Genomic DNA, 16,573 nt, shown 5'->3' with positions numbered 1-16,573 from the left:
GCTATGCCCTACTGTCTTTCAATAACCACCTTCCACAAAATCAGTTTGTTAAGCGCTTACTATGTGACAGGCACTGTACTAAGCAATGGGGTAGATACAAGTTAATCAGGTTGGACAAAGTCCCTGTCCACATGGGGCTCACAGTCTATGAAAGAGTAGGATTAATTCCCATTTTGCTAATGAGGTATCTGAGCACAGATTTTAAATGACTTGCCCAAGGTCACACAGCAGACACGTGGCAAAGCCGGCATCAGAACTCATGTTCCCTGACTCTCAAGCTGTGCTCTTTCCATTAGGCCATGCTGCTTGGAGGTTAATCAAGGTGATTGTAAGGAGGATTTACCACTTAGTACAGTGCTTTGTACACAGTAAGTGCTTAATAAGTAATAATAATGGAATTTGTTAAGCACTTACTATGTGCAAAGCACTGCTCTAAGCGCTGGATAAATGCGATTGAATGAATTTATCCTGAGACAGACCCAACATAAGAGCCCAAATAGCATGAGCACATGTTGACAATTGAACAAGTTTTACGCACGACCACGAATTAAATAACTGAAATATTTGCATTGTGCAGAAGGAAAGAGGCCAATACATTTAGAGGGTGGTGCACTGTGGACTGGTATGGCATTTCTGAACAGTGTGGTCCTGGGTTGGATCAATGGTCTAATCAGCCACATATTCGGTATGTAAGACTGACAACAGAACGCCTGAAGGAGCTGTTGTGACAGTTGTCTTTCTTGACATTACTGGAATGTTTATTTTCTCATCTGGTAGTTTATTTTGAACCACTAAAACCACTCATCCATGAATTTATGCACATATTTATCCCTCAAACTTACTGATAAGTTTTGCTTGCACAACTTCCTGCTTACCTCTGGTTGTGGGAAGACATGCTTCCTTTGGTTTCTTGTGAATTTTCCACCTTCAAGAAGAAACCCAGCAGAAGAAACACCTATATTCCAGATGCAGACATTCTGTAGTTTCATTTGGGACTTTTTGTTTATTTGTTTTTCCTGTCTTTCCTGATGATACCCAGCATCTGATTGGCTGTTTTGGCTGCTGCCTTTGTGGAAAAAGTGGGGCTTGAGATCTGGTCTTGCTGCTGGGTTTCTCCGCACACAGTAAGGGCTCAATAAGTATTAATTGATTGGCTTCAGTTGTAGCTTTCAGGATGCTGCAGTTCCATATCTTGACCCCAGCTCAATTTTTAAAGGAGCAGGGAGCCTGGTGAAAGGTCACTCTTTTGGCTGGCACCCGTATATATGTATATGTTTGTACGTATTTATTACTCTATTTATTTATTTGTACATATTTATTCTATTTATTTTATTTTGTTAATATGTTTCATTTTGTTGTCTGCCTCCCCTTTCTAGACTGTGAGCCCACTGTTGGGTAGGGACCGTCTCTATATGTTGCCAACTTGTACTTCCCAAGCACTTAGTACAGTGCTCTGCACACAGTAAGCACTCAATAAATACGATTGATTGATTGATTGGTGGTGGCAGGGGAGGAGGGGAAAAGGGGGAGAGGGAGACTAGGCCTGGCTACAGCCCCCCTAAAATCCCCCACTTCCTGCTCCCAGCCCAGGTATAAATAATTAACTTGCTCTTTGTGATTTAATTGAGCTTAGAACATTTCAAATATTAGCCCATTCTTTGGCAGCAATTATGCATGTATTATGCTTCAAACCTACCTCTGAGATATTAAAATGTAAATTATACAATGGAGGTAAACTGATGAGAATTTTTCAATAAAGATAAAAGAGCTTTAGGTCATAATTATAGGGGGAGAGAAGAAACAAGAAAAGTAATCAGATTGGAAAGATGATACTCGAACTGCAGTCCAGATACCAGATATGGTTTTTACCATTATCATGTTAGAATGAAAGAATTAGAATTCTTTCCTTTACACCTATGAAACAATGATCCCTTGGGCTCAGGTTCCCAGATGCTAACATTTCCTTTCTGCTAACGAGGTAGTCACATGGGGACCATACAGGTGGACCATTAAAGTTCCTCCCAAGGTGCCAACTTGCAACCAGGGAGTTAACATGCCATGGGGTAAATTGCTCCCCTTTCTCACACTGTTCACCCAGCCTGGAACTCCCTCCTCTCTCTCAGATCTTCCACTCCACATCTTTCTATCCTTGCCATCCCCTCACTGCTTATACAAATTTCTTAGCCTCAACTGCCTATCACTTCTGAAGATTTTGGTAGGTCTTCCTTTTGTTATGATGACAGATAGCGTGGCATAATGGAAAGAACACAGACCTGGAAGACAGAGAAACTGGATTCCAATTCCAGCTCTGCCACTTGCCTGCGGTGTAACCTTGTGCAAGTCACTTAATTTCCCTGGGCCTCAGTTTCCTCACTTGTATAACTGGAATTAAATATCTGTTCTCCCTCCTTCTCAGAAACAGAGCCCCATGTGGAACAGTGACTGGAGCTGACCTGATTGTTATGTGCCTACCCCAGAATTCAGTACAATGCTTAGCATATAAACGTTTAAAAAACACCAGAATTGTGATTACGATGATGATCTTGGGAAACTACAAGATGTAACATTACCAGGTTTGCTGCAAATGGGGTCTTCAATTTCTGGAACCAGTTTTGGAATTGTCCCATTGCCATTCCCATATTCATGATGGATGACTGATACAAAGGTGTCTCATAAAAGGAGTGTGGCCTAGTGGATAAATCACAGTCTAGGGAGTCAGAAGGACCCGGGTTCCAATCCCGACTCCACCACTTGTCTTGTGTGTGACTTTGGGCAAGTCATCTCACTTCCATGTGCGTCAGTTATCTCATTTGTAAAATAGGGTTTAAGACTGTGAGCCCCTTGTGGGACAGGGATTTTGTCCAACCTGATTAGCTAGTGTCTATCCCAGAATATAGAACAGTGCCTAGCACATAGTAATTGCTTAAATAACATAAGAAAAATGTGTTCTGTGTTTTTATGGTACTTTCTCTCAAGAGCTTAGTACAGTGCACCCCACTCAGCAGACACTCAATCAAAACCATTACTACTCCTACTGGTATGGCGTTGCTTAGATTTTTATTCCTATTATCTTAATACCTGGTGAATAAACATACATGAACTTCAGTCTCGGGTCACCCAACCAAAGCAAATAAATGCTTATCGTAGGTAGACCCTTCCTAAAATTCCTTCTATAACAACCAGGAAAAATGTCTACGAATTAATTTAAAGGTTCAGTTCCTCCAAACATGGCTAAACCACACGGTTTTGATCTTCTGATAGGTTTTCCTAAATTTCTTCCTAAGTGCTTGAAACAGCTAAATTTTGTGTTTCTCAATCAGACTAGGGGAGATAAAAATAATCCCTTAAAACCCCAGCAGCGGTTCAGTTTCGAAACAGCAGCACTAGGTTGTTTTTTGTTTTTTTTTGTCTGGCTAGACAAATCTTTAGGGACACTAGGAGAAAGAACAAGAGATTTTCTGTAACTTGTCACTTAATCTTTGTCTTCCTCTCCTGCCTCTGTATTCTACCTTGTCTCTCAGTCTCTGGATCCTGACTCTGTCTGTTTCTGGAACAATGCAGATTCATTTCTCTACTAAAGGCAAATTCGATTGCCAACAAATTAAATGTCTCAATTTGCTGTTAGGTAAACTCAACAACAAAAAACTACAATCCTCCCTAATTTGATTTCCTTCCTTCTTTCTTTCCATTTTCCTTTGTGATGAGGACACAGCAGATTTGTTTGAGCCTGAAACACCCTTTCTCCCCTCATTCCTATTGTCCCCTCTCCTTCAGTCCCCAAACCTCCGATTTCACAGGAGTGACTGAGATCAGACTCTACGCATCCTACCTTTCCCAGGCCTGGGGTGTCTTTCACTTTGTTGACTGCCCTCAGCAGACACGGTGGTGCAGGGGGTGGGGATAGTTGCAGAATCCCGCTGAAATTGGTAGCAAAGAGTGGAGACTCTGTCACTGAAGACGCAGAAGGTCGATGCTTCTTCTTTTTGGAAGACAAGTTCAATTTTTGAGCAGCTCTAGAAGTGGAAAAAGAGAAAATGGAAACCAACTAGAAAACCATCAGCCACTGTGGATTTATTCTGATTTCCTCCTCTAGTCAGGTGTTTGGGGACCCTGATGCGGAAGCTTGACAGTTCTTTCCCAATTTATTTGGGAGGAGACCGCCCCTACTACATTACCACTAACTTGAAGCTGCACAATCATTTGTGTGGTTAACATACATGCTAAATGGATCACTCTGCCCTTTGGATTTACAAAGAATTATTTGTTATCCATGACCCTCCAGTTAAAAAAATGAATAGAGCTGGTTGTCTTAGGTAGAAGCAGCACCTGTTATATTCATCATTCAATAAACCTTTTAGCAAGTCAAATGGAAATTTAAGGAGCCTCCTACTCAATTTTTAAGCCAAACACCTTGTAACAAATGAGTTAGACTAAGGAAGACCATATGGGTGACCCATCAAGGTGTTGGTATGTACTGGGAGAGGTGAGGGCGAAAAAGTCAATCACAGTTCAATAGGCAAAGAATAAATCAAACTTGCTTCAGCAACAGAACAGCAAAAACCTAATATTAGCCAGCAATCGGCGTGGGGGGGGGGGGGGCGGAGGGGGACAGGGGCAGGAGGAAGGGATTTAACATTTGGAAAATAATCGTTGAGCACAAAATTCAATACTCAACACAAACACAGCCAGATTCAGGCAGGCTGAGTCCACTGTGTCTGCCCAGGATAGCTCTAACTTGCTCCATTCCAACCACAACTGCTAATAGAAGCCTCCCAACGTTGAGACCCCTGGAAGGTGGGGGTTTGCTGAATCCGTGGTGCCACCATGGTTCCACCTCTGGAGTTGGAACTATTCTCATCCCTTCTTGCCCCTTGCCACTTACAAACAGAGTTATCAGAATCCCTGCCCAGCCCTGATCTAGCCAAGTCATCAATGACCCACCACAGTGGGTCCTGGGCATGCGTCAGGAGTCTCTGGCCATTCCTCCTGAGGAGCGGCAGAAAAGCCGGAGCAAGGGAGAGGGGCAGTTCTGGAGCTCTGGGAAGGAACAGCAGATGCTGGGCAGAGATCCAGGCACAAGGAGAGGCCAGTCGAATTTTGGATTATGCTACTTCCATTAATTACCACGACAAAGCCTCTCACAAGGTTGGCTGAAGGGCCAGGAAGAGACTGACAAAGCCCCGTTCCTAGGGTGATCCTATACCTGATTTAATACTCATCCGTCCCCTGCCGGGAGCTTGGTCAGGGGTGGGGAGGGGAGAGTATAGGAGGGAATGGCCAAAAGGCGTTAGTCCGGCATTTTTGAATGCTGTCAGTGGCCAACCTCTGGGATCCTCACAGCCGGGTCTCCCAATGACCCCCTCCTCCACCAAAATCATATACATTGACTCGCTCCAGGCCCAGCCCCTCTGCTCCCAAACATTTGGCAGGGCTCTTAGCATTTTGTAATTACTCAGAATTAATTGATTGTTGTGACACCGTTTAATTACAATCCACAGTAAAATGCCTTATGATAGTCAGTCATGCCACATTTGCATATATATATAAATATATACATTATACTGTCCCACATACAGCAGAGAGGCCCCTTTAACGGTGCACATAACAAATTACCATATTCTTGTAAAATCCAAAAACTGAACAGGCTTAGAAACCTAAATGATATGTCACACAAGAGCTTGATGAATGAATCAAGTTAAAACAGTTTATTTGGATAAAATAAAATCAGATGATTATCATTAGTCTAATAGTGGAGAGAAGCAGCAACATATTTTTGTAAGTAACTTAAATCAAATCAAATATAAGCATTTACCAATTACTGACCTGGTTGCTTAGCAACATACCTCAATATCACAGAAGAAAAAAAAAAGCCCCAGTTGAGTGAGTTAGGTCATGCCAAAGACTAGGATGTTAGAAGCAAATGGCATGGAAATAGTCTTGAGTGTACCTACACTCCCCCTCCCACTATGCACATCTGAACGCGTACCCCAGAAATGACCTGTGTACATATACGCATATATAGATATATAAAAATGATACTCATATCCATAGATGAATACGTACAAAGAGGCAGCTGAAAAGCTTGCCCACACTCTATACCTGTACCTCAATCTCATCTATCTCACCACCCCCGCTTGCCCATGTCCTGCCTCTGGCCTGGAACTCCCTCTCTCCTCAAATCCGACAGACAATTACTCTCCCTGACTTCAAAGCCTTAAAATCTGTGTAAAATCCATGAGGGCAGGGATTGTGTCTACTAGCTGCTACACACTCAAGAGCACTTAGCATTTTGCTCTGCATTAAAAAAACCCTATTTATTAGTTGACTGAAAAATCCCCAAAACTTTTGAGCAGTTGGACTGTGCTGAAGAAAGGCTCTAAGTTCTGAAGAAAACAAATTGCTCCTTTAACTATCTTCTTTAGCTATGCGTGTGACTAAATTATCTGGAAAAATTCAAATAATTTTATTTTCACTCCTATGAAATGAGAAATGCCATGAAATTAAGCACATCATGCACAGGGGTAATTTGTTGCCTTGAAGCAGCAAACTGCATCAGGGAGTGATGGGCAGAAATGTGCAGAGTCTGCAAAGATAGTAAAGTCTTTAATCTTCAACACTTTGCTCATTACCTGTAGCTCTTTCTGTGAAAAGCTAATTAATTTTCAATTCTGGGTGACACTCTGAGGTTTGGGGGCCTTCTGATTAATTAAGTGGGAAAATGACATTTAGTTTAGCTTTCTTAAAGAAGTCATTCCTTTTGTAAAAATCACTTGTGAAAAGTAACAAGTTATTTACAGTAATTGAAACTTCGGGGCATTTTCCCACTAATGCATTTTAAGGCCAATTGCAGGTTTTCTGGCTGGCTGGCAGTCAGTGGTTTGAACTTAGTGGTTTGAACGTGGAAAGTCCACAAAATGAGAATTTCCCATTTTTATTTCCTGCTGTGTCAATGGAGCGGAGGGTGATCTCGGACAATTCCCTTAATCTGTCTGTGCCTCAATTTCCCCATTTCCTTTATTTGGGAGACCTCATCAAGCATAAGACAACAGCTGTGCCTGCAGGTTTAAAATGTTCCAGGGCATCGTTCTGGGCCTAAACCTTTCCCACATGCCTCAGTTAGCTAGGGATGGTTGCTAGAATTTCTAGAAAATTCAGCACTGTGGAACTCAAAGCATTAAGTGGGGTTGTTGCAGATGAATTTGCTTTGTCAGGGACCAAAGATCCTGTGGGTGTAGAACTGTGGCCTCCCTGTGGCCAAAGATCCTGTGGGTGTAGAACTGAATATCTCTGGACCCTTATCCTGTTTACACAATGCTGTTGGGCGAGACACTCATGTCTGCTATACCCATCTTTGGGGTCTTCACTGGGAAAACAAGTGTGCTCTGTAGCCAGAGAACAGAATCTCTCTGTGTGCTCTGTGGACGTGTCCTGCCATGCTCTTAATCCAGTTTGAACACCTTGACTAGGACTTTCATTATTATGACTCATACATTAGCTCCACAAAGTCTTCCCCCTACACCAAACCTCCATGTCAGAAGTCACGATCGTTGGCAACCATGCTTCCTATATCCCTGCCAGGCCCCACTGGGAACTAGCACTGTGGCCAAGAGGCCATTTATATCTAGGAGGCACTCGCAGCAAATTTCTCCAGGTGCTAACTGGCACCAAGAGCCTGGATGACCCAGCGCAAGGCATGGACCAAAGAGCTGAAGAACATGGGAAACATTCATCAGACTAGCCAGAGAACAACAACTGCTGATGCCAATGGAAGCTGCCATGGATTGGCCAAAATGCACATGGCACAGAACAAAATCTAAAATGCCTTGCAAGGAAAGTGAGTTGTGTAGCTGAAAAATGCAACTGGTGAATTCTGCACGGTTAATTTGTGGAAAGAACTCTTCCACTTGGGGCTGAGCCCTATGGAGAGATGTTAACGGCAATCTTCTCAATTCTCTCATTTGAAGCCCCTGTGGCAGCCCGGAGTGTTTTTTTCCATGACCCATTCTGGAGTTGGGAGGGGGGGCCCAGTTGTAAAGTGCCAGAGAGTTTTCCTGCTCACTAGTCCCAGGTGGGATCCTACCGTGACCTTTCCTCATTAAGCCCAGCATCATGTCCCATTAAATAATAGCCTACAAATCTCCTCTAAAATGGGAGTGGAGGGTTGGCAGACAGAAGTGGCTGTCACAGTGTTTAGAATGCTGGGGTGAGACAGCACCCCAACACCATGTCGGGGCTGTAGTGGCCCCCACTGCCTCTGAAGGGCACTAGGTCTGGCCTCACAGTTCCAGAAGAGTGGTCCAGGCAGCAGTGTGGAGGGGGCATGGTCTAGAGGTCAAGGGTTGAGGGTTGGATGAGGGTTATAAAGACGGATTAGGGAAGCTGCAGAGGAGATAGGAGAGGGACTGGACATGGTAGGGGAAAGAGAGTTAATAAAGTGACTCTTCTCTAGGCTCTAGACTGGAAGCTCGTTGTGGGCAGGGAATGCATCTGTTATACTGTACTCTCCCCAGCACTTAGTACAGTGCTCTACACACAGTAAGTGCTCAATATTAATAACAATAATAATGATGATGGTATTTGTTAAGCGCTTAGTATGTGCCAGGCTCTGAACTAAGCACTGGGGTGGATATAAGCAAATCAAATTTGACACAGTCTCTGTCCCATGTGGGGATCCCAGTCTCAATCCCCATTTTACAGATGAGGTAACTGAGGCACAGAGAAGTGAAGTGGCTTGCCCAAGGTCACACAGCAGACTAGTGGTGGAGCCGGGATTAGAACCCATGCCCTTATGACTCCTAGGCTTATGCTCTACCACTACAGCATGCAGGACTAGGCAAAGGGGAATAAGAGGACAGGAGGATGGTAAGAGGGGGATGATGCAGAAAAGGAGCAGGTGGAAGAACACGCATGATGGACATGTTCAGAATGTGGGGGAGTGGTGGCGGAGGTAGGGCAGGACAGAGTAGAGAGATAGGAAAGGGAAGAAAAAGAAGAGGAGGCCAGAGAAAGAGAAGGTAGGAAGGGCAAGTGAAAGGTAAGAGAGAAGGTGTAGGAGATGAGAAAAAGTAGAGAGAGAAAAAAGAAGGCAGAAAGAGGAGAAAAGGACAAGCAGGAATGACACACCATGATCTGAAATATATGAAGAGAAGAAGGGAGGAAAGAAGGGGCTGGGGGGGAGAGGAGATGAAGCATATCATCTATCTAGCCTGAGTGAATAATGCACATTTTTGCTAATTCTATTTTATTCTGTATATAATACCGTTAGTCAAAAAATATGTTTCACTAGGCATTATTTTGTTCTTTAGTCTGGCCCCTCATGAGTCAAAATGTCACAGGCAGTCTCGCCATGAGTAAAAAGTTGCTGCTTCCCGCTTCAAAAGGTTACCTCAAAAAGTCAATCTGATTTGTCATTTCTGACCTTTAGTTAATAGACAATTTCTTGCTAAATGGTCAAGTGAGGACATACTCCCCACCTCAACATTTTCTTGCCACGCTGCCGGGTCAGAGGGGTGGGAGTGGGGTAGAAGCGCCACAAAATAATAAGGAGGGTGTTGGGAGGAGGGTGGTTGAAGGGGAGACACCTTGGGGGAGTTTTCCAAACGTGCCACAGTTCCCCGAGAAGTAGTTGTGTTACTGGGTGCATTGGCCACTATGCCTTGCCAAGACTGTGGCATTTTCAATAGTGAACTGCACCTTTCCTTCCTCCCCCTCCAGGAAGCAGGAACCCTGGAGTTCCAGAGACAGGAAGGCAAGGGAAAAGCCATGGTTCCTTCCTCCTCCTCTAAGGTACTGAGAGACTCAACTTGAGAGCAGATAACAATGGGGAAAGCTGGGATTTATGGGGTCCTGTGGGGATGGGGAAGGGACAATTAAATTAAAGGGATCCAAAAGCCCCACTTAGAGCTCAAGCCACAATCCCTACTTTAATTAAGAGTGTGAGCCCCATGAGGGACAGGGACTGTGCCCAACCTGATTAACTTGTATCTACCTGAGTGCTTAGAACAGTGCTTAACACATAGTAAGCACTTAACAAGTACTATATTATTATTACTTTCTTATGCATAAGGGGAAAGTGGGGAGGTACCCTTTCTTCCCCTGCCCTCCCTCTTGGGGAATGAGGGTCCCGGTTGGCCAGGCAGCAGAGCAGAAGGCAGCAGGATGAAGCTCCCACCACTCTGCAGAGGGTGATCTTTTTTTAAATGGTATTTTGTTAAGTACTTACTATGTGCCAGGCACTGTTCTAAGCGCTGGGGTAGGTATAAAGTAATTACATTGGACACAGTCCATGTCCTACATGGGGTTCACAGTCTTAATCCTCATTTTGCCGATGAAGCAACTGAGGAACAGAGACTTGCCCCAGGTCACATGGCAGAACAGTGGTGGAGCCAGGATTAGAACCCAGGCCCTTCAGACTCCCAGAGACTTCTGTCTCTGGTTGATGAATGGGGAAAATGCACCCCTGACCACACCCTATGCTGCAGGACTCTACTGGAGTACAATATTCCATTCCAAAAACCTCTATCAGTTATCATTGCTACAGAAGTCTGAGATCACTGAATTGTGCTGCAGAAGCAATGGCATCATTATTATGGAAAAAAGACCCATAAAGCATTTTAGCTTTTTGGATGGATTTGATCTGGCAGCTCCCTGTAAATTCTGGCCCTCCTAAATTTTTCTTTGTCTCAAGTTGCTTTTTAGAAATCAATACACCCATAAACCAAATTACTGAATGAACCATTTAAACAAATGATCATTTTCTTCCTTTAGAGTTCAGCTTCTTAATCCTTAATGCACATACCATTTTGATGAGATGGGTCAATATCATCGTCCCCACTTTCCAAATAAGGTTAGACAATGAGGTTAAATAATTAGCCTATGAGAATCTCCCCTGTGGCTCTGCTCAAGAATCGCTATTTCAAACTCAGTTTTAGGTTTGTTCCTCGACCTTCACCCCACGCCCAGTTCTCTCAGCCTTCACTGCTGTACCGTGCTCTGCAAAGAGTAAGCACTCAATAAATACGATTGAATGAATGAATGCTTCCAATCAGTTAACACATTATCGTTACCGTGTAAAACAAATAATGCCATCCTAATGTCTGTCTCCCTCTGTAGACTGTACATTCGCTGTGGGCAGGGAATGTGTCTACCAACTCTTGAACTCTTCTCTCCCAAGTGCTAAGTACAGTGTTTGCACACAGTAAGCATTCAAAAAAATACCACTGATTGACTGTGAGCCCCCTGAAGGACGGGGAGCATACCTAATTCCCACCTGTGTATTTTCTCCCAGGGCTTAGTACAGTGCTATGCACACAATAAGCATTTAATACTATTTCTATTACTTAAAACCACTGAGTGATTCAATATTTGCATTACAATTTTACTTGTAATAAGAACGCAGTTATACTTTATAACATCCATGCAGATAACCACTGGCCCAATACAGCAGAGGAAGTTCCAAATTGCCCCAGACTGCTTCCTAAGAGTAGACAAGGAGCTCTCCTTGAAAATTTTATAATTACAACCACAAAAGCAGGAACCAAAGTAAGTTCCTGAGAGCAGGTGGCATCAGACAAAATGTGGGGGCCACTGTGAGTTCAAAAGTATGACAGTGCCTTGGACAGGAAAGCTGGAGAAGTCTTGGAGTTGGTGTAGCCTTTTTTGGAGGGGGTGGGGGGGTCTTTTTTCTTCAAAGGGGGGGTTAAGCTTTAATTAGAAAGGGAGGGGCTGCATCCTGCCCCCCAGATCCTTCTTTTAGTAGGAGAGTGCCCCATGAGGAAGTGGGTAGATGAAAGACCATTACAGTAGAGCAACGTAGAAAGATCATGTTGGTGATGATAATGATAAGTATTTCATTAAGTACCCAAAGAATATATATACAGCACAGATCCATATTCCTCCAGGAGATACTGCAGCTGGAGCCAAAATCTATTAGGTAGGTAACAATTACAACTCTAGTCTTCCCAAAACTTCCCCTTGATTGCCGCTACTCCCATTCACCACTATCAAATGCTCATTTGAGTTAACCACATGATCAGGGAACAAGGACAACACAACATGGTGGAAAGGGAAGCAGAACCACCAATTCTCTTCCCAGGCCAGTTCTGAAATTCTAGTCACCAGTAGTACCTGACCATGGAACACTGTGGGCTAGGTTGTAGGCCACAATAACAAATGAGTTCTTGCTCAGTGAGTTTATAATCTAAGGCAAATCTTTACATATTTATGAGCTGACAGCCCATATCTGTGGCTTCAAATCTATCTCAGATTCCTTTTAGAGTACACAATGGTTTAAAAATCCAACTTGACTCATTTCTTCATTTCCTATTACCCTCATGGAAATAGTATGGTGGGACAACTGAAGAGCAAGAAAAAGAACATAAACAGGATTCTGGAAGACTTCAAAGGTTCCCACTATTTTGGCTTATTCAAGGTTTGGTTGCAAGACAGATATTCTAGCTTTTTCATCAGGGCCTGCAATGAAACAGCACATGGAAAAGACCCTTCCTGAGGTAAATTCAAAGCTTTTCTCTCCCCACCTCTCTCTGCCTCAGACTCTCTCTCCCATTTCTTTCTTTGGTTCAATCCCTCTCTCTTTTTTATGTTTTTTTTAAAATGGTATTTGATGAGTGCTTATGACATGTCAGGCACTGTACTAAGTGTTGGGGTAGAAACAATTTGATTAGGCTGGATACAGTCCATGTCCCACACTGGGCTCACAGTCTTAATACCCATTTTCCAGATGTGGTAACTGAGGCACAGAGAAGTTAAGTGACTTGCTCAAGGTCACACAGCAGACAAGTGGTGGAATCGGGATTAGAAACAGGTTCTTCTAACTCCCAGGACCATGCTCTATCCAATATGCCAAACTGTTTTCCCCTTTCTCTCTGTCTCAGGCAAAGTTTCTCTCTCCCACTCTCTGTCTCAATATTTCCCCTCTCTCTCGGCCTCAGTCTCTCTCCATTTCTCTGCCTGAGTCTCCCCCTCTTTCTTACCTCAGTATCTCCCTCTCTCTTTCCTGCCTTAGTCTCTCTGTTTCCTACCTCAGTGTCTCTCCCCCATCTCTGTCTCAGCCTTTCTCTGCTCCCTCTCTGCCTCAGCCTCTCTCCCTGCTTCCATCTCCCCATTCTTCCCGCCTTAGTCTCTCTCTCCGCTTCCATCTCCCCATTCTTCCCACCTCAGTCTCTCTCTCCTCTCCCTGCCTAGGTCTTTCTCCCCCAAGGTCTCTCCCCTCCTTTTCTCTGCCTCAGTCTCTCTCCCCTCTCTCTCTTCCCCTCTCATATTAAACCAGTAGCCCCTACCACCTAGGAAGTGCTGGTTTCATGAACGACAGAACACAAACACTACTGGAAGGCAATCCTTCCACCTGCCAATAAAAGATACAATTTCATATGATTTCCTCACCAGCCACTGAGCAGATGAGCAATTTAATTTCAAACCCAGTGGTTCTCCATCACCTAACATATTGGACTTGGAGAGGAAATACTTTAGTTCAACAACCTGATTTGGGATTATCCTTGCAGTAGCAAGAACTCACACCACCATCAACTCAGAATTCATGGGGTCACTACTGTGCCCAGAGAACTATTTGGGGCTCTTGGAAGACACAGAGTAGAAAAATAAGCCAAAATCCCTATTTTCAAGGAGCTGACAATCTCATTTTAAAACAAGACCATTCCTGAATCAAGGCCTGCTTCCTTTTAATGTATTAGTATCATGCATAGGGCTCCTCAGAATAGATGTGCCTTCTAAATTGAAGACATTAAGGGTACTTCACCTACTTCATCCATTTCACAAAGTGTTCTGTAATCATTTTATTACAGCTCTTACTTAGGGGAGCTGCCATTACAGCACATACATTTCGGACTGGAACACTGGAAATTCTGGATCTCAACCTTCTCAAAAGTCTACCTCCCCTCTGCTTTGACACTGAAAAATAGCCCCAAAGTCTGAGGGAGAAATGGTTGCCGGAAGTATTGGGGTGGGGGGGCATTTTGTGTAATGGAAGTCTCATTATCCATTTGTCCGAGTTGAGGGGCTCAAGGAAAAGGTTGGGTCTGGAAACTTACGTGGAGTTGGGACCATTGCTTTGTTGAGTTACTGAGCAACTTATCATTTCTAAAATAAACCATGCGTTTGTGCTGAGCTGAGGGGGAAATGGGAGAACTACACTTGTTGAATTACAAGGGGTGATTCTTGGGGGTTGAGAAGGCTAGGGCTGAGTAATGTTTTACTTCTTGCTGGGCCACGGTAAGATGGATTCTTCTGGGGTCCCTGCAGTTCCGGGATCTGATAAGCCTTCCCCCACCCCCAGCAGGTCTATACTGAACCATGCACCTGGCAAACAGCCCACAACAAGTAGTGGCTTTCTCTCTCCCCAAAGGAAAAAGAGAGACGAATGGTGATTCTTCTCCTGCCAGGTAGTATTAATTATGGGACATGTTAAGCGCTATGTGCTAAGTATTATACTACATGCTGGGGTAGATACAATGCAATCAAGTCAGACACAGTGTCTGTCCCACATGGGTCTCACAGTCTAAGGAAGAGGGATTTTATCCCCATTTTAAAGATGAAGTAACTGAGGCACAGAGAAGTAAAATGACTTACCCAAGATCACAAAGTGGGAAAGTAGCAGAGCTGAATATCAGCCTCTAAGAGCCATTTGCCTGGTCTGACTACCAGCAACTCCTCCCTTCCTTGTCATATTCTTATACTGACAGTGACAAGGGAGGGAAGGGAAGATCCAAATTTTGTTTTTCTTCATGTTCCCCATAATCTTCTACTCTTCACCCATAATGCCTAGATTTTCTAAAGACATAAGAAACATCATGGCCTAGTGGAACGAGAATGGGCCTGGGAGTCAGAGGACCGGGATTCTGCCACTTGCTTGCTGGGTGATCTTGTGCTAGTCACTTCATTGCTCTGTGCCTCACTTTCCTCATCTGTAAAATGGGGATTCATTACCTGTTCTCTCTCCTACTCAGACTGAATCCCATGTGGGAAGGACTGTGCGTAATCTGATTAACTTGTATTTATCCCGGCACTTAAGACACAGTCAGCTTGACACATAGAAAGCACTTAAATACCATAAAAAAATAAAAAACAAGAGGGCACAGTGTGTTTTAGGCTTCGTCATAGTTAATGCCACAAAAATAAAAATTTTATTTTACATGTCTAAATATTTTAGAATTTATAAACATCTAACCCTTTAACCACACTACACTAGCATGCTGTTCTATCAAATACATTTACCACAAGTACATACCATTATTATTACTATTGTCACCACTTACCACGATATACTGCTGCCCTTCCAAAGCCTAATCTAAAATGGAATCTAAAGTCTAAAATGGAAAATTACATAATCAGTTGGACCTCCACATCCCTTTCACTACAAATTCAGCACTAGTCCAAAGGAGCAGCCTAGTACAAAAATAACAATAATAATTGTGATATTTGTTAAGTGCTTACTACATGCCAGGCACTATACTAAGCACTGGCGTGGATACAAGCAAATTGGGTTGGACCCAGTCCCTGTCCCATGTGGGTCTCACAGCCTCAATCCCCATTTTACAGATGAGGAAACTGAGGCACAGAGAAATAAGGTGACTTGCCCAAGGTCACACAGCAGACAAGTGATGGGTCAGGATTAGAACCCATGACCTCCTGACTCCCAGGCCTGTGCTCTATCCACTATGCCATGCAGCTTCTCAGTGAAATGACTCAAAATATATCCCATCTTCCCATTGAAGAGCAGGTCAAAATGACAGCTGCTTTCCATCCTCAAGGCACTGGCCTGTACAGAAACACTTTGCTGCCTACGGGTTTTGTCATTTTAGGCCTCTCTGTTTCTCTCACCTTGACTGCAGTACTTTATTTCTCCGCGGTTTCCCTGATGACAATCAGCTCCTTTTTCAAAGACTCTCTGCAGGTATCAGCCTATCTGGCCCCTTTCCTTGCTCACCATTAAAAAGCACTCTCCCTGCCCTTCTTCAAAGCACTGCTTTTGGCTGCTAATCAGTTGGCCTTAATGGGGCCCACATTAGATTCCCTGGGGATCTTAAGAGGAGCCATTAGTAGGCAGGACTGTTCAAGGCAGCATTGGGAGAACCTGGGTGGATAGTCCAGAAAATTTCCTTTGAGAAAGTGACTATGACCAATTCAGCATGGTCAAAGGGTAAGACACAACAGGGGGTTGGAGCAAGAACTCACTTCAAGCAAGAGCAGGGTAAGAGGTTTGGGCAAGAATCTCAGCTCCGAAGACAATATCACATGCAGTGCACCGATTTTTCCAAGATTTTGCTTATGACTGAATGTTTCACTCGGGATTTTCGATCTCTCTCCTGGCACTCTAAAAATGCTAATGAATCTGATGGAATTCTCGGGGGGGGGGGGTGGAAAGAAGATGAGAACCTTCTCTCCCTTTGCGATTCAACCGTTGGCATGTGAAGAGGTACCCTGTGGACATATGTTTGAGTCTCCTGTCTCGGATTTCTCCTGATAACACAGAGGAGGCACTTTCTGGGCGTGGTCTCAGGTATGCTCGGGTAGCAAGAGTGATGGAGTTGTGGGGGTG

At 43.9% G+C, this 16,573-nt stretch overlaps 1 protein-coding gene across 1 annotated transcript in view; it reads right to left on the bottom strand.

Moving 5' to 3' along the window:
• Window positions 1–16,573, bottom strand: part of KIF26B (kinesin family member 26B) — a 277,322-nt gene that overhangs the window by 76,996 nt on the left and 183,753 nt on the right. The window contains 1 exon segment of the mRNA XM_038761100.1: window positions 3,830–4,013. Coding sequence (XP_038617028.1) covers window positions 3,830–4,013 — 184 coding nt within the window.

This window comes from Tachyglossus aculeatus, chromosome 19 (assembly GCF_015852505.1).
Source record: "Tachyglossus aculeatus isolate mTacAcu1 chromosome 19, mTacAcu1.pri, whole genome shotgun sequence".
Taxonomy (NCBI): domain Eukaryota; kingdom Metazoa; phylum Chordata; class Mammalia; order Monotremata; family Tachyglossidae; genus Tachyglossus; species Tachyglossus aculeatus.
Note: the sequence above shows the minus strand (reverse complement) of the source record. Positions and strands in the feature narration are given on the sequence as shown.